Source organism: Thamnophis elegans, chromosome 3, assembly GCF_009769535.1.
Source record: "Thamnophis elegans isolate rThaEle1 chromosome 3, rThaEle1.pri, whole genome shotgun sequence".
NCBI classification, from domain to species: Eukaryota; Metazoa; Chordata; class Lepidosauria; order Squamata; family Colubridae; genus Thamnophis; species Thamnophis elegans.
In genome coordinates this window covers 148,719,929-148,747,454 of record NC_045543.1, presented here as the reverse complement: position 1 = coordinate 148,747,454, position 27,526 = coordinate 148,719,929, and the positions used below count along the sequence as shown (strand labels likewise).

The following is a 27,526-nucleotide window of genomic DNA, read 5'->3' as shown; positions in this document are numbered from 1 at the left end:
GAATGATGGCGATGGTTTTAATAGAGGTGAGAAAAGAGGCGAGAGAGAAATGAAAGCCGCCTTTTAGTAAAAAAGATGGAATGAAATTTCTTCTGCCTTTTAAAGGTTTATAAATTAAAGTAGGAGGCTTGAAGCTGGCGGACTTTCTCTTTTCCATCAACTGATATTCTGCGGCTGGAATTTTGAAGGCTTCTCTTTGTTAACCTAAGCAGGACAATGAAGAGAATTCAGCTGAATGGACCTTATGCAATGTATGAAGACAATTGAACAGTGGTTTTCTTTCTCTGATATTCTCATTTTTTTTTAAAAAGGAGTCGAATCTCTTGCAAGTGTATATACATTTTTAGGTGGGAATGAGTTATGAAGCTATCTGGTAAATAACTTTTTTTTTTTAAAAAGGTCCAAATGAGAACTTAGGTCAAAATAAATAAGACCAACACTCTTTTTTGTATCGAATTTTCAAACATAACTAGTTTAGTGCAATTTTTAGAGTGACTAACTGTCACCAAAAAGAAACAAATTGTTATATCTTAGTGGCTGATATATTTATAGTGAAGATTAAAGTTCTATTCATCAGCCACATGAAACATTACCCCAACTGGAGTAATATATAGGTAATATATGTCTTTCTCCTTATAAAGGAGAAAAACATATTAGGAGGGGTATAAATATGCTTTCTAGATCATATTAAGTTATATTTCCACAACACGGTATTCATTTGTCTACGGGGGAATTTTGGCAAACTTTTATCCTTTAACTCCTTAATTGTTAGCCTGCTGCGATGTAGTATAAAAAGAATTGAGGTTTTTTTTAAACCACATTCACGAATATTATTTCATTTTTATTCTGGTGAGGTTCATAATAAAAATAGGATTTCCTTGTCCATTTAGTTCTGATGTTTAAGTCCACTTAAATTCTAAGGGTGTTTTACTGGATGCTATTTCCAGTTAATAGCATATGACTTTTCTGTTCCGCTGTACTATATTGCTTTTGCATTGTATAAATTACTTTTTGTTTAATACAGGTAGCCCTCGACCACAATCGAGCCCCAAATTTCTGCTGTTAAGTGAAACATTTGTTGAGTGAGTTTTGCCCCATTTTACGACCTTTCCTGCCGCTGTTGTTGAGTGAATCATTGCAGTTGATAAATTAGTAACACGGTTGTTAAGTGAATCTGTCTTCCCCATTGATTTTGCATGTCAAAGGGGGTTCACGTGACCTCGGGAAATAGCAAAAAAAAAATAATTAGGCAAAGATGCACAGGTGGCTAGAAAAGATGACAGGGAATCGTGTAGATTTTAAACCTGAACGGTTTTTATTAGGTACAATATCAGAAAAAATGGATAAGAAAAGTGTGTACTTAATATTATACGTCTTAACAGCAGTGAGGATTATCTGCGCACAATATTGGAAAAATGAAAAAGAGGAAGAGATAATGAAGAAGATACTGGATTGTGCAGAAATGGATTGATTGACATTGAAAATCAAGCAGAAACAAGACACAGAATCCTATCAAACATGGAATCTGTTTTACCAGGGGTTAGAAAAAAGGAAGTGGAGATTAAGAATATAATCAGAATTGTTAAGCAAATTAAATACCCAGACAACATGATGTTTATTAAGCACTAAGAAATGTAATTTAAAAAATCAATAAAATTTAGGGGTGGCGGGGAAGCCCGACACCCCTTGATATACAAAGGTTTAATTTTGCCTGAAATTCTTTTCTTGACGACTTAGGCGACCGTGAGGAAGAAGATGGCCTCGTTTCTGTACGAATGCCTCTGTGAGGCGGAACTTCAAAAATATTTCCCGCGTTTTACCGCCCTCGGCTTCCAGAAGATCGATGAGCTTGCCAAGGTCTCCATGAAGGATTACAGCAAACTGGGAGTTCATAACATGAAGGACCGCAAGCGTCTCTTCCAGCTCATTCGAATCATCAAGATGCTCCAGGCCGAAGAGGAAGCGGTCAGGAAGAAACAGGAAGATTTCCAGAAAAGCGCCCGACGCCTGCGGCCCCAGCTCACTCGCTCCGGCCCACGGAGACAACTCCATTTCGATTCCGAGGGAAAAGGTGATCGCAAAGAGTTTGAATCTGGGTCGTCGTGCGTCTTAGCTCACAGCTCTTCGAACGAGGGTAAAGAGGAGGCCGCTGCGGCGTTCGACCAGGATTCGATCCACAAAAGACCCAGGAAGGACTCCTTAAAAGCATCGGCAAGCTGGCCAGAGGACCAGCTGGTAGCTCCATCTCCAAGTTCATCGCATGATGTTTTAGGAGACACGGACATTTCCTTTGTACAGAGAGTAGCTCATATCTCGGGCTACAATTACGGAGTGCCTCATTCTTACACCAGGTAATAATTTTTTTGTTTGCATGGCACTGAGCCACGGTGGCACAGTGGTTAGAGTGCGGTACTGTACTGCAAGCTGCTGTCTGCCTGCAATTTGGCAGTTCAAATCTCACCAGGCTCAAGGTTGACTCAACCTTCCGTCCTTCCAAGGTGGTAAAATGAGGCTGACTGTAAACCGCTTAGAGAGGGTTGTAAACAAAATGAAGCAGTATATAAGTTTAGGTGTTATTGCTATTCCTTCCTTCCTTCCTTCCTTCCTTCCTTCCCATCCATCCATTCATCCATTCTTTCTTCCTTGAGCTATTTGAGGCAGTATTTGAGGTTACTTGCAGTAACCTTCTGCTTCTTGCAGGTCACTTCTGCTGCCTGCTGGCTGTCTGCAATTTGACAGTTCAAATCTCACCAGGCTCAAGGTTGACTCACCCTTCCGTCCTTCCAAGATCATTAAAATGAGGACCCAGATGGTTGGAGGCTGACTCTCTAAACCCCTTAGAGAGGTCTGGAGAGCAGTATATAGGTCTACGTTCTATTGCCATTTCTGTTCGTGGAGAAGGGGCTAATGTTCTGTCCTATAGAGAACCTAAGAGTAGCAGAGTTGGAAGGGACCTTGGAGGTCCTCTAGTCCAATCCCCTGCTCAAGCAGGAGATCCTATACCATTTCAGTCCCAAAAGTCCTTTTTTTTCAAGAGGCAACTGGACTTTCTGAGGATTTTTTAAAGGAAGTTTTTAGTAAGTAAACATTAAAAATGTTGAACATAGAGTGACATTTGTAGCATAGTCATTTCCATAGAGTTTTTTTTAACTTACAACAATAACAATTTATATCCATTACCTAGGTATGTGTAATCAGTCAAATTACCTACCCATTCATTATATAGTTACTATCAGTACATATACATATCCAATTCCTACCTATCGTACAATATTAGCACCATATTTTCCAATTCTTATCTATGTTTTCCTGTCCTGACTTTTTCTGAGGGTTTTTTTTTTTTGAAGATGTTTCACTTCTCAACCAAGAAGCTGCTTCAACTCTGATGGGATGATGGGGAATGGAAGGATTTATACTTCTTGATTTAGACTTATACCTATTTATACTTAGACTCAAAGTCCTTGAAAGGGGAAAGCCCTTGAAATATATATATATATATATATATATATATATATATATATATATATATATATATATATATATATATATATATATATATATATATATATATTTATATATATAACCTCAGAAAACAAACAAATATAGTGAACTTCCTCCCATATTTGGGCATACTGGGGGTTGTAACTCTAAATACATACATACATACATACATACATACATACATACATATATATGTTGTATTTGTGCTGATAAATAAATAAAGGGAGACTTTATCAGCACAAATACAACACAAATTGTAACAAAGGCAACAGTAAAAATATTGGGTTTCTGTCTGGATAGTCTCTTGTGACGAGCCGATGGACAGAGGATGGAAGCAGTGAACCATATTTGGGCATACACACACACACACACAAAAACACACTCATATATATATATGAGCCGATAGACAGAGAAAGGAAGCTGTATGCTTCCTCCCATTTTTGGGCATACCAGGGGTTGTGACACAATACATACATACATACATACATACATACATACATACATACATACATACACACATACACACACACATATACATACATGCCTGCCTACCTACCTACCAACATACATACATACATACACCCATACCAATGGTGGGATTCAGCCGGTTCGCACTTATTCGGGAGAACCGGTCATTAACTTTCTAAGCAGTTCAGAGAACCAGTTGTTGGAAGAAATCTCATTTTGTTTTTTTTCCCACGTTCCAGGGCTAATCCTGTAAGGAAGGCAGGAAGGAAGGAACATTCTGGTGGTGTTTCTACCCTGCTTCTAGAAACTGCCTCTCCTGTTAACCCTTATGACATTGTAACAGCTAAGGCGAAGCGCTCATCAACGCGAGTGACGTTGAGTTGGCCATGACGATGCAGCCTAGAACTGTGTTGGCTTTTTTGGCAGCTGCTGCACACGGCTGGCTCCTGTTTAAATAGTTGTCCACTGAGAAACTCCGATTCCTTTCACAATCACTGTTGAGATATCGATTTGACGAGAGATTAAATTTACCACCATCAAATAAAATTTTGATACTGGAGATTCTACACACTATTTAAAAAATAAAATAAAATTGTACGCCTATCCTTTTGCTTGTTTCCCTCCGCGTGACGTGCTAACAGCCCATTTGAAATCCTGCCTTTTGCAGAGCGACTGCGGGTGAGAAAGAGACCCCGTGGATCGAAACGGACAAGATCCGTGTGTGTGTGCGCAAAAGGCCCCTCGGTTTGCGAGAAGAGAGGCGTGGAGAAGTGAACATCCTCACGGTGGAAGACAAGGAAACGCTCCTGCTCCATGAGAAGAAAGAAGCCGTTGACCTCACACAGTACATCTTGCAGGTGTGTGTGTCTGTGTGTGTGTGAGAGAGGGAGTGAGTCAAAGAGGGGGGAGAGGGAAAGAGAGGGAGGGGGAAGAGAAAGAGATGGGGAGAGAGGGAGAAAGAGGAGGGGGCATGGTGAGAGGGAGGGTAAGAGGAAGGGAGAGGGGAAAAGAAGGGGGAGAAGGGGAGGGGGCATAGGGAGAGGGAAGGAAAGAGCAGAAAGGAGGGGAGGGGAAAAGAAGGGAGGGTGAGAGAGGGGGGAGAGAGAGAGAAAAAAATACAATTCTTAGCATTGAACTTTTTTTTATTATTAAAGTTTTTTAATTTTTAATTTAAAACAAATACAACATCCTTCTTTACATGCTATAGAAAGTGTATCAGTTGGTTACAAATAGACTTTTGCGCATCTCTTCCACAGTCAAGAAACATAGTTCATGTTAACTCGAGCATTTTAACTCAAATATTCATGCATGTCACCATCATCATATATCCATTTTCATTTGACTATAATTATTATTAAAATAATAATAATAATAATAATAATAATAATAATAATAATAATAATAATAATAATAATAAATGCCATTAAGGCCAAAATCGAAAAATCCTCTGATGATGCCAAATGCAGACTTTGCAAAGAAGCTGATGAAACTGTTGATCACATACTCAGCTGCTGTAAAAAAATCGCGCAGACTGATTATAAATTGCGGCACAATTCAGTAGCACAAATGATCCATTGGAATTTGTGCAAAAATTATAATTTTAAAACAGCAACAAACTGGTGGGAACATCAGCCTGAAAAAGTCACCGAAAATCAGATGGTCAAGATCTTGTGGGATTTCCGTATACAAACCGACAAAATACTGGCGCATAATACACCAGACATCACACTGGTTGAGAAAAATAAGGTCACAATCATAGACATCGCAATACCAGGTGATAGCAGGGTCGCCGAGAAGGAACATGAAAAAATCGCAAGATATCAGGACTTAAAAATCGAAATTCAACGACTATGGCACAAACCAGCAGTGGTAATTCCAGTGGTAATTGGCACACTGGGTGCTATTCCAAAAGCACTGGAATTACATTTAAAACAGTTAAAAATTGACAAAATCACCATCCGTCAAATGCAAAAAGCCGCACTGCTTGGATCTGCACGCATATTACGAAAATACGTTACGACGTCCTAGGCCCCTGGGTGGGGCCCGACTAGTAACCAATGCCAAATCCGGCGAAACAACTGGCCGCTGTGATACAATTGTACAACAACAACAATAATAATAATAATAATAATAATTTTTGTTTCTTGAACTATACATGCCCACACCAGTGGGGAAAGAAAAAATCGAAGAAAAAGAAAAAAAAAAGAAAAAAGACAAAAAGAACAAAACAAAAAACAAAAGAAAAACAAAAAAAAAGGGTAACACAGGTATATATCATTAAAAAAAAAGTATATCAGCTGGTTACAACATGTTTTGGTGCATCTCTTCCATTAATTCATATTATAATTAATTCATATCATATTAATTCAAATATCTTAACTCATATGTTTACCAACTTGTGTTCAATTCAATGAACTACACCTGTGATGGCTAACCTTTTTCTAAAGGTAAGCCAAAATTGCGCGTGTGTGCGCTTTGCCGTGCCCTCCTACATGCGCATGCGTGAATGGCCACCCCCACGCCTGGGCATGTGGACTCCCTTGTGTGTGGGGGAGGGAGTTTTCACCCTCCTCAGGCTCCATAGGCTTTACTGTAGTCTGGGGAGGGTGAAAACGTCCTCCACTGGCCCTCTGGAAGGCCAAAAATCAGCTGGCCGGCGTGCACTTGTGCGCCGGAGTTGAGAGCTGCCATGCCGGCAGTTATGGCTCTGTGTGCCACACATGCCATAGGTTTGCCATCACAGAACTACACAAGTGCTTTTAAACACCATCTAATGTTTCCCATCTTCCTAAGGCTGCGCTGGCTGCTCTCTTCCCGAGGCATCTCGACTGGGTGGAGCTTAGAAATGAAACGAGAGAGGTTATCTCCCCCCCCCCCCCATCTATTTGCAGCTGCTGATGGTGCTGCTTCTTGGTGGGTTTAATGTGGCTTTGCCCTCTCAGAACAATGCAACTCCTCATAACTTTGAATGAGGCCGTGTCCTTGGTTACGTCAGCTGCCTAGTTGAAGGACTAATTTTCCCCCTTGCACTAAATGTCCCTTCTGTTGTTTGCAGCACGTGTTTTATTTCGACGAAGTCTTTGGGGAGTCATGCTCCAATCAAGACGTGTACATGAAGACGGCCCATCCTCTTATTCAACATGTATTTAGTGGGTAGGGCATCCTTGTTGAATATTTCTTCATTTTTATTGTTCAGCTATCTCGGACTTTAGTCTTCAGAATCGAGCTGGAAGGGACCTTAGAGGTCTTGTAGTCCAACCCCCTGCTCAAGCAGGAGATGCTACATCATTTCAGACAAATAGCCGTCCAGTCTTTCTCCAGTGTTGGAGCACCCACGATTTCTGGTGGCAAGCAGTTCCACTGGTTAATTGTCCTCCCTGTTAGGAAGTTTCTCCTTAATCCTGGGTTGCTTCTCTCCTTGATTAGTTTCCATCTGTTGTTTCTTGTCCTGCCTTCTGGTGCTTTGGAAAATTAGTGGACTCCCTCTTCTTTGTGGCATTTCTGAATTTGAATTTATGCCTTCCAACCCTCCAGTTCAGAAGTCTTCCGTTTTCGAGTGATTTTTGAGAACTGAAGTTAACTCTCGCAAGAGGATCAGTTTGGGGGAAGACTGATCTAGCACTTTAAAAGGAAATGATGTAGATGCAGCTTTCAAGACACCATGGCCCACCTTCAGTATGAAAATTGTCCACTCTTTGCGGCCGCACACAAATGATGTAACAACCTTGTGTCCTATTTGGGGTACTATAACTCTTTAAAGGAGCTGCAACTTTTGCTGGGGAGGGCACAGCTGCAGGCAGGCGATTCCGCTGGGCCCAGTTGTAAAACTTACCTGCAGCTGTTACATGACCCAACTAGGTGACATCATCAGTGCTAGAAGGGAGTAGGGTTTGTGTAGAGGAGGAGGAGGACTGTGGGGTCCTTGGTGCTTTCTGAGCTTCGCCGTTTTCTTGCAGACATTTCATGACCCAACTAGGAAACATCATCAGTTTCAGTTTCAGTTTCACTTTATTTGTATGCCGCCCTTTTCCCTGGGGGGACTCAGGGCGGCTCACAGTTCAAAGGGAGGGGAAGGACAAACAATTTACAACATGAAGACACTACATCATTTAAGAACACAACAGTCATACAATTCGAGTGGGGTTAGAGTCTTTAACCCCAGGCCAGCCGGGACAGCCAGATTTTAAGGGCAGCGCGGAAGGTCTGGAGGGTGGTGAGGATCCGAATCTCCACGGGGAGTTCGTTCCAGAGGGTCGGAGCAGCCACCGAGAAGGCTCTCCTCCGGGTAGTTGCCAGTCTACACTGGCTGGCTGATGGAATTCGGAGGAGGCCTAATCTATGCGATCTTATCGGTCTAGTGGAGGTAATTGGCAGTAGGCGGTCTCTCAGGGCTAGAAGGGAGTGAGATTTATGGAGAGGAGGAGAAGGGACCACATTGCTTGCCCAGACTCCACCCTCCAAGGGATTATGGGGTCGTTAAAAGAAAGAAAATAGCGCTATTCAAATAAATATAGAGCATACGTAGCATGCTGTTCTTGTCCCCCAGCAGCCAGTGGAGCTGATAGCAGAGTCGGACAGTGAGGAGGTTGGGGAGGAAGATGGGCCAGTCCTGGAGTCTGGGGGAGGCTCTGAGGAGGGCTCTGTGTCGGAGGCAGAGAGGGGGCCAGGGCCGTATGCCATTTATCAGCTGCCTTCAGAGTCAGACATCAGTGAGGCAGATGAACAGCTGGAGCCTGTTCCCAGTGTATGCATGTGCAGAGTTGCCAGATGAAGGGAACAGCTAAGGAATAGGGGTCAACTCGGGAGTAAGGCCACAGGTGGACGGTGAATGGCCCCTCCCAGAGGGAATAAAAGAGGAGCGAAAGGGGAGTGGAGTTTGCAGGAGACCATTAGCTCAATTTATTAGGGTGAAGATCTCTTCCTGACTTCTTGCCCAGTAATTGCTGCTACAGGCGTGGCGTTTGGAAGGGGGCAGCTCTCCAAGCCTGATCGAGGTCTGTAGTTGTGAAATCTCTTGAAAGACTCTTGAAAGCCGCGAATTTGCTGGAGAGGAATTCCCTTAAACCTAAATAAAAAGGGTTTTATCGGGACGAGGAGTCGGCTTCGTGCTCTTGGGAGGCCTAGGTCAGAAGACACCCTGCAGTTGTTAACAGAAGCTTTATTCTTGTTTTTATTTTTAATCTTCCCTTGGTTTTAGGGGCAATGCCACCTGCTTTGCGTACGGACAGACAGGGGCAGGGAAGACTTACACCATGTTTGGCACTCTTAAAACCCCCGGCCTCTACGCCTTGGCTGCTAAAGAGATCTTCAAGCAATTGGAAACGCCTCCGGCTAGGAAAGATCTCCATGTCTGGATCAGCTTTTATGAGATCTACTGCGGGCAACTTTATGATCTGCTCAATGGAAGGAAAAGGTATTTTATCTCTGAGAAGCCCTGGGGGGTTTTGGGAAGGTGAGCAGGGAGGGAAATGACTTAAATCAGATTGAACTTCGGTGGAATTACAGCTTCACGGAAGGCCCCACAAAGCTGGAGAGACTAGCTGGCTTTTTAAAAATTGATTAATGTGTGCAGAATTGTGCAATTTGCACACATTAATTAATTAGTCCTTGACTTATGACAGTTCGTTTAATGACCATTCGAAGTTACAACAACGCTGGAAAAAAAGGGGGCATGACCATTTTTCACACTTAGGACCGATGACAGCATCCTCATGGTCATGAGGTCAAAAGTGAGATGCTTGGCAACTGACTCGTATTTATGACGGCTGCATTGCCCCGGGGTCACGTGATCCCCTTTTCTGACAAGGAAAGTCAATGAAGGCCGGATTCACTTAACGACCGTGTGACTAACTTGACAACTGCAGAGATTCACTTAATAATTGTGCCAAGAAAATTTGTAAAACGGGGCAGAACTGAGTTAACTAATGTCTCCCTTAACCACAAAATTTTTGACTTCAATTGTGGTCGTACCTCGAGGACTATCTATAATTACTCAAGTGGAGGAAATCCTGGCTAGGTTTGAGCCATCGAAGGTCTCCTGGCCATGCCTAGAGGGCGCCATAACAACCACAATGGCGCCTCCCCCAACGTATGCTTTGGCCAATCAGAGAAGCCTCCGCGGCGGGCTGAACCCAAGCTTGCTCTCCCGCGCATATCCAGTTGCAGGGCCATTAACCCTGAGGACAGAAGCAAGTCGAGTCCAGAGCGGAGGATTTGTTGACGGGCGGGACGTGGTCGTCTCGCGCACCTGCACAGCCTCTTCCCCAGCCGGCTTGTCAACTGGCATGTACTTACGACGGTCGCAGCGTCCCGGGGGATCATGTGATCCCCTTTTGCGACCTTCTAGCAAGCAACGTCAAACGGGGAAGCCGGATTCACTTAACAACCGTGTGACTAACTTAATAACTGCAGTGATTCACTTAGCAATTGTGGCAAGAAAGGTCATAAAATTGCATACCTTTCACTCAACAAACGTCTCACTTAGCAACATAAATTTGGGGCTCAATTGTGGTTGTAAGGCGAGGAGTATCTGAGATCCAAATCTTTCAGAAACTTTCTTTTTTGGATTGAAGTTCATTCACCCAGTGTCCCACAATTATTGTATTTTTCGGAGTATAAGACGCACCTTTTTCCCACAAAAAGAGGGTGAAAATCGGGGTGCGTCTTGTATAGTGAATACAGCATTTTTGGCCTCCCGAAACCCCGCCCCCTTCACAAAAAGTGCCTTTAAGACAGTGTTTCTCAGCCTTGGCAACTTGAAGATGTCCGGACTTCAACTCCCAGAATTCCCCAGCCAGCGAATGCTGGCTGGGGAATTCTGGGAGTTGAAGTCCGGTCATCTTCAAGTTGCCAAGGTTGAGAAACACTGCTTTAGGAGGCTTCCAGGGTGCTGCTGGGGAGGGCAGAAATGAGCGAAAAACAGGGCGTTTTGGGGAGGTCTGCAGAGTGCAAAAACTTTTTTTTTTTTTAATTCGCCTCTTCAAAATCTTGGTGCGTCTTATACTCCCAAAAATACGGTAGCAATTATTTATTCCTCTTGCTATCATTTAGAAGTCGGGAGAAATGCAACTTTTCTCCTATGTTTTTTGCTTCATCACCAACCCAATCAGCACAGGTAGGCTTCAACATAGGCCCAAAATTTCCATTGTTAAGCAAGTTAAGTGAGCCCCCCCCATTTTTATGAACCTTTTCGCCATAGTTGTTAAGTAAATCACTGTAATTATTAAATGAACCACACATGGTCGTTAAGCAAATCCAGCTTCCTCCACTGACTTTGTCGGAAGCCAGCTGGGAAGGATACAAATGATCATGTGACACACAGACACACACACACACACACACACTCATAAGTAGATGCCAGTTGCCAAGACTCTGAATTTTGATCACGTGGCTACGGAGAAGCTGCAAATGTCACAAGTGTATAAAACTTTCAGGAGCCACTTTTTTTTAGTACAATAAATCGATTTAATAAATAAATAAATAAATAAATAAATAAATAAATAAATAAATTCCAAGAAGCTTCACCCGTTCGGACAGAAGAGAAATTCTTGATTCAGAGCTGAAGAAGCTTCTCATTTGAGAAGCAAAACGTCTTCAAAGAAAAAAAAAAAACAACAGAAAGTCCAGTTGCCTCCTGAAAAAGCACTTTTGGGGATGGCTGAGACTCTCCATAGATACTGTAACCAATACTGTTTCAAAGTTTATTTTTAGAGCCATTTGTTGCACCTCTTTCCATGTTTCTCTACTAACCTCCTGAGGATTTCTCTGCAGGCTTTTTGCAAGGGAAGATAGTAAGCATGTGGTACAAATAGTTGGGCTGCGCGAGGTGCATGTGAACACCGTCAACTTGCTCCTGGAGGTAATTTTCCACCCTGTAGAATTCCATTTATCCTTCTGTGTTGGTGGTGAGAGAAGAAAGATTCCTCCTGTATCTGTATTGCTTGATTCTACACCTAGGCTCCTGGAGGCCTGTGTCTTTATTAGGAGGTTGATAAGTTAGCATATTATAGCCCCTGCTAAAACCTGCAGATAAAATTGTAATCCTTATTGTGAAAACCTTATAAAATGCAGTATAATCAGTTTTGTAATATTTTAAAAATAGACTGTCTGGGACATCAAGCGAATGAGGAAGTGTAAGTGCAGGGGCCAGGAAATCTCAGATGGGCACATTAAAGTACAGTAAAAGGAGGGCTTGGCAAAAAATGTGGGTTAGACAGCATCACCACCAGATGGATTCGTAACTGGTTGACCAACTGCACTCAACATGTAGTCCTCAATGGAACTGCATCTACATGGAGGGAAGTATGCAGTGGAGGACCCCAAGGCTCTGGTTTAGGCCCAGGACTCTTCAACATCATCAATTTGGATGAGGAAATAAATGGGGAACTCATCATATTTGCAGATGACACCAAGCTGGCAGGAATAGCCAACACTCCAGAAGACAGGCTTAAGATACAGAAGGATCTTGACAAACTTGAATATTGGGCACTATCTAATAAAATGAAATTAAATGGTGAAAAGAGTAAGATTCTACATTTAGGCAAGAAAAATGAAATGCACAGGTACAGTATAGGTGGTACCTTGCTCAATAGTAGTAACTGTGAGAGGGATCTTGGAGTCCTAGTGGACATCCATTTAAATAGGAGCCAGCCGTGGGCAGCAGCTGCCAAAAAAGCCAACACAGTTCTAGGCTGCATAAACACAGGGAGAGAATCAAGATCACGTGAAGGGTTAATACCACTTTATAAGCCCTTGGAAAGGCCACACTTGGAATACGGCATTCAGTTTTGGTCAGCATAATGTAGAAAAGATGTGGAGACTCTAGAAAGAGTGCAGAAAAGATGATGATGAGGGGACTGGAGACTAAAACATATGAAGAACCGTTACAGGAACTGGGAATGTCTAGTTTAATGAAAAGAAGGACTAGGGGAGACATGATAGCAGCCTTCCAATATCTCAGGGGCTGCCCCAAAGAAGAGGGAGTCAAGCTATTTTCCAAAGCACCTGAGGGCAGGACAAGAAGCAATGGGTGGAAACTAATCAAGGAGAGAAACAACTTAGAACTGAGGAGAAATTTCCTGACAGTTAGAACAATTAATCAGTGGAACAGAAATTGCCTCCAGAAGTTGTGAAATCCCAAACACTGGAAGTCTTTAAGAAGATGTTGGATAGCCATTTGTCTGGAACGGTATAGGGTTTCCTGCCTAGGCAGAGAGTTGGACTAGAAGACCCCCAAGGTCCCTTCCAACTCTGCTATTGTATTGTATTGTAAAAAGAGGAAGTCACTCTGGTAATATTCCAGGGGAAAGAGAGGAGATGTGAAAAAGGTATAAAAATAGCAATAGCAATAGCAGTAGACTTATATACCGCTTCATAGGGCTTTCAGCCCTCTCTAAGCAGTTTACAGAGAGTCAGCATATTGCCCCCAACAATCTGGGTCCTCATTTTACCCACCTCGGAAGGATGGAAGGCTGAGTCAACCCTGAGCCGGTGAGATTTGAACCGCTGACCTGCTGATCTAGCAGTAGCCTGCAGTGCTGCATTTAACCACTGCGCCACCTTGGCTCTTGAAGGTTTGTGATCATGTCGAGGCCATTGATGGTAGCTGCCCCTCACTGGACTTAGCTGCTATCTCTGACCTGTGTTGCAACACGAATCCAAGTAAGTAGAGTCTTACTGAAGTACTAATGCAGTGAAAAAATAAACTTTTGATTCAAAGCAGAATTGTGGTTGCATGCTTGCATTTCTATTTTTAGTGTTTCTCATTTTATAACAGTGGTAATGGGAAACTTTTGTCTCCAGCCTCTTGCTGTTCTCAAACCTCCTACCTTCTCAGATGGATTTTGAGAAAGAAGTCACCAGGGAGGGCCAGAAGGGAGAATTTTGGAAGCTCCAGTAGAACTGCTCTGGAGGCACAGTGGGGTGGTGGGAGGGAGATGGACTGAGAGTTGAAGAGGAAGGTGTGGGTTGGAAGACCCCATGTCTCAGGACTTCCTCATGCTGGACAATGACATTATCCCATAATGGTGGTCAGTGGCATCTCCTTGGTAGCCTCTGAGTTTGTTTTCTTGCAATCATTTCACTACCGAACTAGATACCATATATCCCCGAAAACCAGACCCAGGTGGAAAATAAACCCTAGCATGATTTTTCTGGATGCTCAGTAATATAAGCCCTACCCCCAAAATAAGCCCCAGTTAAGATCATCAGCCAGGTGGCTGCATTTAGTATCGTATTTCCCCGAAAATAGCCTGAATGTGTCTTTTGGAACAAACATTAATGTTAAGCCCTGGTCTTATTTCCAGGGAAACACGGACAGTGCTAGAAGAGACGGGACTTTGCTCTCTACTTATATACAAGTGGCTGCCCTATCAGTGCTGGTGGGAGGCGTCTTGGTCGTTCCTTAATTAGGCTGTTTTTTAATTGCTTGATTGTTGGTCTAGTATTAAGATGAGAGAGAGAGAGAGAAAGAAAGAAAGAAAGAAGAAAGAAAGAAAGAAAGAAAGAAAGAAAGAAAGAAAGAAAAGAAAGAAAGAAAGAAAGAAAGAAAGAAAGAAAGAAAGAAAAGAAAAGAACATTTGCAGTTCAGGACTGAAATGAAGGGTCTTTGGTGTTTTCTGCAGACATTTTACTACCAAACTAGATAACATCATCAATGCTAGAAAGGAAAAGGGTTTGACCTCTGTTTGGTTTGCCCAAACTAACAGGCAAGCCCCTTCTGTATAAATCGAGAGCAAACCCCATTCCTTTCTTGCACTTTTACCTAATTGGGTCACACCTGCGAGGCAACAGCCAAGCTCAGGAAGGTCCCAGCCACTTCATTACTGTGCAATTCCCCCTCCCCCCTACTTACCTGCTTTCGACACCCCCAGGTGATTCTGAAAGGAGGGAAGGAGCGCAGCACAGGAGCGACTGGAGTCAACTCGGATTCTTCCCGGTCCCATGCCATTATCCAGATCCAGATGAAGGACCCTGCAAACAGGGTCTTTGGGAGGTGAGCATAGAAGAAGGGCTTTCCTTGAACCCGCTACCGCCTTAAAAGGGGTAAGGTGGCTGGGCATCCTTACCAGTTCCTTCAGCACCGGTAGGTAGCTTGAACACTTGAACATCAGCTCAGCTTAGCTGTTCGCTTACTGGGCAGAAGTTTTCTCAGTGAATTCAAGGAGATCACACAGTTTGTTTCTACGTCATTTATGTTTTATTTATTTAGAAGTGTTATATATAATGAGCCATGGTGGCACAGTAGCTAGAGTGCAGTACTGCATGCTACTTCTGCTGCCTGCCTGCCTTCCTCCTTCCTTCCTTCCTTCCTTCCTTCCTTCCCTCCCTCCCTCCCTCCTTCCTTGATCCACAATGTTGCCGTGGTTAGAGAGCAGTACTGCAGGCTACTTCCGCTGCCTGCCTTCCTCCTTCCTTCCTTCCTTCCTTCCTTCCTTCCTTCCTTCCTTCCTTCCTTCCTTCCTTCCTTCCTTCCCTCCCTCCCTCCCTCCCTCCCTCCCTCCCTCCCCTCCTCCTTGATCCACAATGGTGCAGTGGTTAAAGAGCAGTACTGCAGGCTACTTCCGCTGACTGCCGGCAGTTCGAATCTCACCAGAGGTTCATGGTCGACTCAGCCTTCCTTCCTTCCGAGGTGGGTAAAATGAGGACCCAGATTGTTGGGGGCAAGAGGCTGACTCTGTAAACTGCTTAGAGAGGGCTGTAGAGCACTGTGAAGCGGTATATAAGTCTAAGGGCTATTGCCATATTGCCGCCTATTTACACATGGCAACTCAAGGCGGCTTACACGAAAATAAAAACATCATATATAAAAAATAAGACTAATAGAAGAAAATAGTCAATTAATAAATTAAGAAAACAATATAATAGCCCCTCCTCCACTGCACCCCAGTGACAATACTTCAAACAAGCCGTTTAATGGGCTCCATCCCGCTCTGGGTTCCTCAGGCCCGCTAGCAGAACCAGGTCTTCAGCGCCTTCCAGAAGTGGGGGCCAGTCTAATCTCTAGGGGAAAGAGGGAGCTAGCATGGAGAAGGCCCTTCTGGGTTCCACCAGGTTTATCTCCCTCGGGGATGGGACATTCCTTGCCTCCCTGCTCTAGTGGGTTGGGTAGATGTGACTGGCAAGAGATTATCCCACCTGGTAGATAATCATGATAGATCATCTGAAGATGCCCCAAACATTTGGGCAGCAGGCCATTTTCCCATTTAATTTCTCATTTTTCTTTTATGATCTGGAAGCGTTCACATGGCCCTTTACTGTTTGATTGGTTATTGTATCTTCCTTGAAATATTGATTCAAAAAGTACATTGTCTTCCAAGTCGATTTGAGATGTACCGTATTTTTTTGGAGTATAAGACGCACTGGAATATAAGATGCACCAAGATTTTGAAGAGGCAAATTTAAAAAGTTTTTGCACTCTGCGGACCTCCCCAAAATGGCCCATTTTTTTGCGAAAATGGGCCCATTTTCTTTCAAAAAAGGGCATGAATAGCCTTTACGAGGCTTAGAGTGCTCCTGGGGTAGCAAAAACGAGCAAAAAAATGGCCCGTTTTTCGCTCATTTCTACACTTCACAACCCCCAGGAGCACTCTACAAGCCTCCTAAAGGCTATGCACGGCCTTTTTTGCAAGGGGGCGGGGTTTCGGGAGGCCAAAAATGCTGCATTCAGTGTATAAGATTTTCACCCTCTTTTTTTGAGGGAAAGGGGTGCGTCTTATACTCTGAAAAGTACGGTACTTCTGTATCCAGCAAATCACTATTTCCTAGTAAATTCTCCCCGACTGCAGGAACTAAAACTCCCATTGGGCAGATTGACATCCAATCACACCCCTTATCTTCCAGGATCTCATTTATTGACCTGGCTGGCAGCGAGAGAGCGGCTGATGCCAAAGACTCCGACCGGCAGACAAAAATGGAAGGAGCAGAAATCAACCAGAGTCTCCTAGCAGTAAGTCAACGCAGGTCCTTCTCTGCTGGGTTCTTCCAAAGGCTGCTCTCAGATGGAGAGCCAACAGCCTCCAGGTCTGGAGGCGGCTGATGAGGAAGAGGAGGAACAGCTCCGCCCATTGCCTGGCGCGGATGCGCAGAAGGCAGAAGGAGAGGAGAGCAGTGGAAATCTATGGGCTGGTCCTCGGGACGGAAGAGCCACCGCTGCTCCCTCCCTGAGTCAAGCATTTGTTTGGGCAGGTTTGGGAGGGGGGGGGATTTTGCCATGCTCTCCTTCTCCCCCGCCCCCCAGCTCTGTGAGACCCTCAATGCCCTCAGGTAAAAGTCACCTCCATCTTCCAGCCGTCCCACGCCTAGTGGCCATCTGGATGGGACCAGTTCCACCTCATGTTCCAACTCCTCCAGCCACTCTGCTCATCTTGAACCCGGTGCAGCCGAGGAGGGGTTGTTCTTGGGGGTCCAGACTCTTCCCGGTCGCTCCCGTGAGTTGACATTGAGTGCTCAGCTCCCACAGTGGACTAGAGCCTCCGGGTTGGCTGATAAAGCAGATCTCAGCTAATGTCAGGGCTGCCTCCGTTCAAAACCTCAGAAAGAAAGCCCCCCAACTCCATTTGTTTAGAGGAGAGGTACTTTCACGAAGTTTCAATCGACAGCAATGGAAGTGAGGCCAGATCTGAACCAACGCACGCAAATGTTACACATTGAAAGTCACCCCAAATCCCTCCCCCCCAGGGTCCAGCACTGAGCATCCAATCAATGCCCAGTAAGCTGTTATGAGAAAGCTCCTGGGCAGGTCTTTCTCGCATCTGGCGTCTCAGGACAGTTGGCCTTGAACAACTGTATAAATAACTCCACTCAGCAGTGCCATAATTCATGAGTGCAATAACTGCCTTGCAGTTCTCACGGGACTACCACACACCAGCTCGCTTCCCCATCCCAAATGTTTCCAACCCCAGCTGCGTGCTGATGGGCAGAGCCTTGCGTGATACTTTTTTTTCTCTCTTCTGCCTCTCTAGCTGAAAGAATGCATCCGTGCGCTTGATCAGGAGCACGCTCACACCCCCTTCAGACAAAGCAAACTGACCCAGGTAGGTTGGCTGGAGGTTGGCTTTCCCCCCCAAATTCTACGAACTTCTCTCCCCCTCTCCCTCTCTCTTTCTCTCTTTTCCCAAAAATTTAAAACATAGAATAACCAAGAAGTACAACAGTTCATTTGCTGATGGTTTAAAGTTACAACGGCACTGAAAAAAGTGACTTAGGATAGTTGTAGCCGAGTCGGCCCTTGTTCCTTAGCTGTTCCCTTCTCCCGGCAACTCTGCGCATGCGCACACTGGGAATCTGTTCTTCTGCCACACTGATCTCCGATTCTGAAGGCAGCTGATAACTGGCACAGGGCCCTGGTCCCCTCTCTGCCTCCGACATAGAGGCCTCATCAGAGCCTCCCCCAGACTCCAGGACTGGCCCATCTTCCTCCCCAACCTCCTCACTGGCTGAATCTACTGCCATCTCTGTCGGTTGCCCACAACACTGACAAGCAAAGTCCATGAGGAAACCAGATTCATTGAACAACAGTGTTACTAACTTAACAACTGCCGTGATTTACTTAACAGCTGTGGCGAGAGAGGTCGTAAACCGGAGCAAATCCCACTTAGCAACAGAAATGTTGGGCTCAGTTGTGGCCGTATGTCAAGGACTGCCTGTAGTTAATGCACCAAAGAGCTTAAACTAAGCCTGTGTGTCTTCTCTCCCTGCTCAAGGTCCTGAAGGACTCCTTTGTGGGCAACTCTAAGACGTGCATGATTGCCAATGTGTCACCCAGCCACGTGGCCACAGAGCACACCTTAAACACCTTGCGCTATGCAGACAGGTAAGGGGCAGAACTGGGTTAAAACCACAGATGAGTCTCAATCAGTCCTGGAGCCCCAGGCCTCTGGATCCTCTGGAAGTGGGCCTTGCTCCTCCCCTGAAGCCTCTGAGGGTCACCCTCAGTTTTCTGAGATGCTAGAGACCCTGCTCAGAGCTCTCACGTGTGACTTCCACAGGGTCTGGAGAGGAAGAGGAAGGGAGGAAAGGAAGCAAGGAAGGGAGGGAGAGGAAGGGAGGGAGGACGGGGGAGGAGGAGGAAGGGAAGAAGGAAAGAGTGGAGAGGAATAAAAGGGAGGCAGGGAGGAAAGGATGGATGATAGGAAAGAAAGGAAGGGAAAGAGTGGAGAGGAGGAAGGGAGAAAAGAAAAGGAGGGAGGAGAGGAGATGAAGGGAAGGAGAGTGGAGAGGAATAAAAGAGAGGGAGGGAGGAAAGGCTGGAGGATAGGAGAGAGAAAAGAGTGGAGAGGAGGGAAGGGAGAAAAGAAAGGAGGGGGAGGGAGCAAGGAAGGAAGGAGCCCCTTTTATCCGTAATATAGCAGAATCAAAGGAGGCTTTTTCTGAACTATATCAATATAGCAATAGCAGTTAGACTTATCTACCGCTTCATAGGACTTCCAGCCCTCTTTAAGCGGTTTAGAGAGTCAGCATATCGCCCCCACAGTCTGGGTCCTCATTTCACCCACCTCGGAAGGATGGAAGGCTGAGTTAACCCTGAGCCGGTGAGATTTGAACCACTGAACTGCAGATAGCAGTCAGCTGAAGTAGCCTGCAGTGCTGCATTTAACCTCTGCGCCACTTCGGCTCTAACTTTTTGGCTCCATGCCCAAAACATTCACCATCCCTGGTCCAAACGATCAAGTGGTCAAGCTGGAATGGAAATGGGCTGCTCTCTGTCAGGCTTCTAAGGCCCAGAGGGATCCCTCCCTTGGAATGCCACGGGCTCCCATCTCCAGCTTCTTTCATGGGTGGCCCCAGCGGGAAGGAAGCCGAGATCCCAGGATGTTTGCGGAGTCTGGTTCCTAACGTATCTGAAACGCTCGGAAAACCTGGAGCTACGCAAATCTCTCACCGGTTTCTCTTTCCTGGCCTAAAACCATACCTACTTGTTGGCATCCTGCTGACAGCGGTTCATTCCGGTTGAAGGGCTGGGATTGCACTCGATGGGCGCTGCCTTTTATTCTTGGTAAGCATCTGGCCTTGGGCCAATGCAGCTGTTCTGACCCGGCTCCCCAAACACCACAAACCCTCTGAACTCAAAGATTCCTTTATTAGGAGCCCCTGTTATCCCCGCAGGATAACAAGTCCGTCCACCTGGGAGATGAAGAGTTGCCTGCCACATCTATTCATCTCCGCCCCCTGCCTTTTATCCCCAGAGCTCAGGTGGGGCTTTGCTAGCAGCGGTGGCTCTTCCTTCCCAAGGACCAGCCCATAGATTTCCACTGCTCTCCTCTCCTTCTGCCTTCTGTGCATCCATGCATCAGGCACTGGGCCCAGCTGCTCCTCCTCTTCCTCATCAGCCCCCTCCAGACCTGGAGGCTGTTGACTCTCCATCTGAGGGCTGACCGACAGCGCAGGCTCCCCCTCTGTCTCTGTCTCTCTCTCTCTGCCAGCCCCATTCCCTCTTCCCCCTTGGAGCTCTCAGGTTGCCTTGACTGACTCCCCCTCCTCTGATTGGGTTGCTGGAGGGGCCAGCGGCTGACAGGCCACCATAAGTATCTTTTGAAAAGTTGCCTAGAAATCGTTCGGGATGCCCTGATCCCCCCTTTGAGGGAAATGGGCGCTTCAGGAGCTTGCTATACAAATAAATAATATCCTTCTTGGCTTTTTCGTTCTCAGGGTAAAAGAGCTGAAGAGAGGGATGAAATCTTGCACCCCTCTGGCCAGCAGACCCCGGTCAACGGGACATACGTCTCCCAAGCGTATCCAGAATCCTCCTTACATCCAAGGGGGAGGGAAGAGCTCTCCCAAAAAAGTCAAGCTCGGGCTGCATCACCCTCTGATGCCCACCCCTTTGTCCAAGGCGAAGGCCTCTTGGCTCTTTCAACCAGCTGCCCTTCCTTTCTCCTCCACGCCAAAAGGACAGGGGCGCAAGGAACCATTGGGAGCTCCATGGGCCGGTTGCCCCGGTGCAGAAAGAGGGATGCCGAAGGCAGAGTCGTCATCCAAGAAGCCGGTGGAGGAACCTGCGGGAACCTCGGAGAAAAGCCACCCCCGGAAGGACTCGGGGGCCAGGAGAGAAGGTGGCCAGGAGGACAGGCAGTGGGTCAAGTGTCCGAAGGTCGAACCGGTGCGAAAGCAACTGGTCTCCAGGGCTGATTTTTCCCATCCCGGCTCAGACGGCCTGTCGGATTCCGAAGAAGACCCCGGGAGACTCTTTGCGGATCAGTGCGTGGCCGCCTGGGCGGGGGCTTCGTCCCGCCAGAAAGACCGAGAGCAGCACCTGCGGCTTTACCACCAGCAGTTCCAGCAGCCTCCTCTCCTCCAGCAGAAACTGGACTACCAGCCCTTGGAAAGGTTTTTAGCTCGGTACAAATCCCAGGAGGTCCACGTGAGGCCAGAGGCCCCCTGCCCTGACTCCACCTCCCCTCAAGGCCGGGATGAAACCATGCAGCTGGAGGAACTCGACGACAGCGACTTCAGCGAGGACTCGTTCTCTCCCGGGCCCGGTCGGAAGAAGCCGGAGAGGGAAGCCGGAACGCAAAGCCACCAGAATTCCTTTTTCCTCCATCTGAGAGATTTCGAGGCTCGAGAACCACGGGACGGAGAAGGCGAGCAGGAGATGTTTTGCAAATGGTACGCATTTGAGAAGGAAGGGAGAGCTTTGACGAGTGAGGAGGGGTCCAGCAGCTACGAGGAAGGCAGTAGAAGTTTATGCGATTGGAGCTCGGGAGAAACGGTGGGTTTTTCCCCCCACGGGGGCATCCCAGAGAAACCTTATTGCTCGAAGGAAGACGAGAAGATAAATCCTCAAGCGTTTCCCGTTGCGCAGAAGCCGCCCAGATCCTCGGATCCACCTCACGGTGGCCCCGATGGACACTTCTCCCCGCCAAGGAAGAGAGCACCAAGTCCTGGTCTCACTGCCCTCTTGCTGGAGCCTCCACGTCCAGAAAAAATGGGCCTCCCCAAAGCTACAGACTTCCGTGGCGCTTTACACTTCCCCTTGGACCTGGCTGATGACTCGGCGGCTCCTTTGTCCGTATCCTTCCTTAACTCGGGATCAGCAGACAGTCAAGGAAAGAAGAGGAACGATGGAGAAGGCGACGTCCTCGGACCCAGCAGGCCCTGGGAGGAAGTCGCCAGGCACGTCCACGAAGGCAGGCCAGCCTCTGCTTCCAGCATCTACGAAATAAATCACTGGGGGAGAAAAACGGAGCTGGATCTTTCTCCGGGGGCCGAATTCCAGTGGCTCCCTCAGTCTTGTGGCTGTCGAGGGGATGCGGACCTCTTGGAAGCCACATCGGCGTTTGGCGAATGTCTTTGTGGCTACGCTAGCGAAGATCCTCCGGTTGAATTCCTTCCTCGGCAGACGGAGGAAAGGGCCTCGCTTCGCGGAGACCTGCAAACAAGCGAATACTCCACCATCTATGACTCCAATCCTGAAGTGGCGAAGATTGCCGTTTCATGGAGCTACTCAGATCATCTGGGTCTGAGGGGGAAAGAGACCCCCGTGCTCTTGGCCCCGTCCAGCCCCCCGGTTGATAAGGGTGGAGAAACATCCGCTCCAAATGCTTTATCCAGTTCTGATAAGGCAGGAAACAAACAGCTCTCGGAACGAAGCCCCCCATCCCAGTCGGATTTCTCCCACGGGACGGAGCAGCTGCGGCATTCGAAGGAAGCCTGCAGGGAGGAAGAAACTCAGAATATGCCCAATTGTGAAGAGACAGAGCAGGATTCGGGGGCTGAACCGAAGGGGCCGGTGGCTGAGACTGCAAAGAACTCGTGGAAGGCTTGTGGGCCGGTGGATTTGACTGAAGGTGCCCTGAAGGAGAAGGACGTGCTGGGAAGGTGAGGAGAGAGAGGGAGGGTGGGAGGGAGGGATGGATGGATGATAGTTATGATAGACAGATAGACAGACAGACATAGACAGATACATACATACATACATACATACATACATACATACATACCTACATACATACATACATACATACATACACACGCACACATAGGATAGATGGATGGTTGGATGATAGTTATGATAGTCACACAGACAGACAGATAGATACATAGGATAGGGTAGGTAGGCAGGCAGGCAGGCAGGCAGGCAGACAGACAGATAGATAATAGATAGGTAGGTAGGTAGGTAGGTAGGTAGGTAGATAGATAGATAGATAGATAGATAGATAGATAGAGAATAGGTAGATAGATAGATAGATAGATAGATAGATAGATAGATAGATAATTATGATAGACAGACACATACATATGATAGATGGATGGATGGATGATAATTATGATAGACAGAATGATAGACACATACCTACATACATACAATGGATGGATGAATGGATGGATGATAATTATAATAGGTAGATTAGATAGATTAGATAGATGATAGATAGATGATATAGATAGATGATAGATAGATAGATAGATAGATAGATAGATAGATAGATAGATAGATAGATAGGAGAGAGATGGGATATATAGATGGGAGATGTAGAGACAGATATAAATAGATATAGATAGATGGATGGATAGGATAAGATTGGAGAGAGAGAGATGGGAGATGTAGAGACAGATAGATACATAGGATAGGATAAGATAGATGGGAGAGATGTAGAGATAGAGATGATAGAATAACTTTATTGTCACTTTGAATGTGTACACTAATCAGCATACATTAAAATGAAATTTCATTGCATATAACTGTCAAAGGGTCCCCATCTCCCATATACACTACATGCACATGACAAGATAAATAAATAAAATAAAATAGTATGCCTAGTGATCTGATGGGAGGACAGGGGGAGGAGGCTGGTGTTGGCAGGGGGCACATTCTGGTGTGTTTCCCCAGCCAAGGACCTGGGATTTATTGAAGCTGTTTCTGCCAAAAACTTACTGTTGGGCAATTATTGGCTTTCAGCAATCAGTGATCAACGCAGTTGTTAAGCCACAATTGAGCCAAAAGTCTCTGTTGTTAAGCAAGACGTTTGTTAAGTGGGTTTTGCCCCATTTTTACCACCTTCCTGGCCACAGTTGTTGAATTGAATTGAATTGAATATTTGGCCAAGTGTGACACACAAGGAATTTGTCTCCACTACAGAAGCTCTTAAGGGAATCACTGCAATCATTCAGTTAGTCACACGGTCGTTAAGGGAATCTGGGTTCCCCATTGACTTTGCTTGTCAGAAGGTGGCAAAAGGGGGTCGTGTAACCCCCGGGACTCTGCAACCGTCATAAATACGAGCCAGTTGACAAGCATCCAAGTTTTGATCACGGGGATGCTGAAATGGTTATAACTCTGAAAATCGGTCATAAATCACTTTTTTCAGTGCCGTTGTAACTTCAGACGGTCACTGCTGTAAGTCGAGGACTCAGAGATCACAGGTATTTTTAAGAATTTTGTCTCAGTTACTGATGATGTGAATGAGAAGCGTTGACTGCTCATATTGGCCATAGAAGATAGCTGGCCGACGAGGTGGCAGCCCAAACCTAAAAGGTGATAGTGGCTGAAGATCCTTGAGGTGAGAAACAGGTACCGTATCTTTTTCGGAGTATAAGACGCACCATGATTTTGAAGAGGTAAATTTTTTTAAAAAGTTTTTGCACTCTGCATGCCTCCCAAATCCTCTGCACGTCTCATTTTTTTGCAAAAGAAAAAAAAAGACCATGCATAGCTTTTAGGAGGCTCATAGAGTGCTCCTGGGGGCGTAAAAACGAGGAAAAACGGCCCATTTTTTGCTCGTTTTTGCCCTCTCCGGCCCCCAGGAGCACTCTGGAAGCCTCCTAAAGGCTATGCATGGCCATTTTTGCAAAGGGGGTGGGGTTTCTGTAGGCCCAAAATGCTGCATTCAGTGTGCAAGACACACCCAGATTTTTTTTAGGGAAAAGGTACATCTTATACTCCGAAAAATATGATAGTCCTTGATTTACGACCACAATGCAACCAGAATCTCAATCATCATTAAGCAAGGCGGTCGAGTGAGCAGTGCCCAATTTTACAAGCTTTTCACCACAGTTGTTAAACTGAGTCATGCGGCCGTTAAACAAACCCGGTTTGTTCCCGTTGAATTTGCTAGTCAGAAGCCAGCTGGGAAGTCAGGAATGGTGATCACGGCACACGGCAACTGTCGTAAACCCAGGGCGGTTGAATTTTGATCCCTTGACCCAAGTACCCTGCAACGGTCACCCAAACCACACCGTTTGCCAAAGGTCCGAATTTTGATATCGTACGATTGCGGGGACTCTGTGAGGATCCTAAGTACAAGGAATCCCGTCATAAGTCACTTTTTTTCACCGCTATCGTAACTTCGGAAGGCTAAATGAACGGTTGTTAAGTCGTAAGGCGTTTTGCTCTTTTTCCTGGTCTCCAGCAGGCAGCTGGCTCTTCGGACCCATCAGGAGCAGCTGGACGAAATGGCCGCCCTGTCTTCTCGGGAGGAAAGCTTGATGGGCAGGATGATGTCAGACTCGGTGAGTCTTCGGAACGGGCTTCCGTGCCTCTCGGAGCTGAGCTTTGCTCAGTGGGGTTCTGACCTAGGCCTCCCAAGAGCATGAAGCTGACTCCTCGTCCCGTTAAAACCTCTTTTATTTAGGTTAAAGGGAATTCCCCTCCAGCAAAGACCCAGCCAACAGTCTTTCCAGAGATTTCACAACAACAGACTTTGATCAGGCTTGGAGAGCTGCTAGGCCGATATCTTCCAAATGCCACGCTGTTTATTAAATATAATTACCACCCGTTTTGTTTCAAAACGGCTCCCGGCGGCTCCCAGCATGAAAACACGAAAGTCCTAAAAGATAGATATTTCTGAAACAATAAAAATGGAAATTTCAATCACAAAATATCATCACGCAGGTAGTCCTTGACTTATGACCACAATTAAGCCAAAAATGTCTGTTGTTAAGGGAGACATTTGTTAGAGGAGCCTTGCTCTATTTCAACCTCACTGTCAGGTTTCCGAAAGATGCCCTAATTAATTCATGAGCCTCGAGCCAAGTTTCAAAATCAACCCAGTCATCTATTAGTAACACCATTTTGGCAATGCCTCATTGCAGTCAGATCTAACCTCATTTGAATTATGGCTGAACTTTATCCGTTCCTTCCCTGCCTTCAGTCTGTGTCATTAATCACATTCTCCAACAAGGTGCACGCCTCACAAGCCTGCTGTAGTAATCAGAGATCTGACTGTAGCCGAAAGTATGCGTGGAATGCGTTTCCCCCCCCCCCCCCCCCCATGGCAACTTATAACAACAATGCTTTATGAGTTGACATAAACTGTATTTCTCGCTGTTCCTTTTTCTGGTAGGAATTTGAGGATTGTCTGATGAAACTGGACGAAATCCTGAGCCTGAAAGCCGAATGCATCCGCCGGGCGAGAAACCGGTTGCAGCTCTGCTTTGCCGCTCCCTCGAGTGGCACCACGCTGCTACCGGTTTCCTCCACCTAGTAAGGAAGCGCGAGAGCCAGACCGGCTACGGACAGCATCTCAAAAGTACCAAAGAGATCTGATTGTCCTGCTTAGCGCGTTTTCGGAAGAAACCTACATGTCGGTTAAGAAGGAAACTTGACTGATGCCCAAGACGGTTCCTCTCCCTCCCAGGCTCTACAAACTCCCTTCAGGCTGGATCTCCCAGGATCTGCTGAAAGACGGGAGGGGAGGAGAAATCACCTGATCCCAAAGTCACCCAGCTTTTCTCACCTGGCTGTCGTCGTGTGGGTCTTAGGAGCGTCTGAGCTGTGAGCAACCGCCAGTGTTGGACAAAGGCAGCTGCCTGGTCTCTCTCTCCACTTCCCCGCGTAACAAAAATCTACATTAATACTTCAGCTGCCCCGTTAGCTGCCGTCAGTCCACTGAGACCACCCACCACGAAAATAAAAACCCAATCTTTTGAAATTTGAGAGACAAAGGGATGACTTGAAAGCCTGCAGGTGGAATAAACGCAACCTTTCTACCTGAAATCTTCACTTTGGCTCCGCTACATATTAGCGCTGGTACGAATTTCCGCTGGACAAACCTCCGGATTTCCTACCGACAAGTTCTACGGTTGTTAGAACAGCAACTACACAAGGTGGTTAGGAATCTGGCAGGGAGCTGTGCAGTTACTAGGAGGTTCTCCTGACATGTAAGAGTCAAGTTTTCAGGCCCTGCTCTGCCGTTTCAAAGACCCGCAATAAAGAATATTAAAAGAAATTGTAACTCTCGAGCAGAGGGCATGGAGCCGGTATCTCCCAACCTGGTGGGCCTTGAGCATCAGAATCTTGCGAGATACACCATTGGTGCTTTGATTCTTTCCTTGTCGGTCCCCCAAGTGGAATGATTTAGGGCACAGAGAGCGAACCTTTTCGGCACTGAGTGCCCACACTGGAAAGCACACACGTGTGTGTGCGCGCCAGAGCAACCAGAAACCCAAAGACCAGCTGGCACATGCCTGTTTTCTGGCTGTTTTGGGGGCCATTTTGTGGCTGTTTTTTTAGGCCGTTTTTGTAATCGTCTTCGTGGGCACCAGAGCACCAGAAAATGGCCTGGGTTTTGGCCATTCTCCGATGCCCACAAAGACCAGCTGGCCAGCACATGTGCATGCT

At 46.2% G+C, this 27,526-nt stretch overlaps 1 protein-coding gene across 1 annotated transcript; it reads left to right on the top strand.

The window, feature by feature from the left end:
• The first annotated feature begins 1,755 nt into the window (after positions 1–1,755).
• Positions 1,756–27,347, top strand: KIF24 (kinesin family member 24). Its single transcript, XM_032212700.1, has 12 exons — positions 1,756–2,351; positions 4,637–4,826; positions 7,025–7,122; positions 9,167–9,382; positions 11,740–11,827; positions 14,841–14,962; positions 16,810–16,915; positions 17,931–18,002; positions 18,672–18,781; positions 20,617–22,785; positions 25,317–25,416; positions 26,250–27,347. Exons 1-12 carry the CDS (start codon positions 1,756–1,758, stop codon positions 26,388–26,390), a joined length of 4,008 nt encoding a protein of 1,335 aa, XP_032068591.1. The 3' UTR covers positions 26,391–27,347.
• The last annotated feature ends 179 nt before the right edge of the window (positions 27,348–27,526 follow it).

Bases quoted from the DNA above. Each gene is read 5' to 3' on its own strand.
- KIF24 (XM_032212700.1), top strand. From the start codon at position 1,756: ATGGCCTCGTTTCTGTACGAATGCCTCTGTGAGGCGGAACTTCAAAAA. The intron at 14,963-16,809 runs GTGAGCATAGAA...CTTATCTTCCAG, and splicing joins GCAAACAGGGTCTTTGGGAG to GATCTCATTTATTGACCTGG. The intron at 16,916-17,930 runs GTAAGTCAACGC...CTGCCTCTCTAG, and splicing joins TCAACCAGAGTCTCCTAGCA to CTGAAAGAATGCATCCGTGC.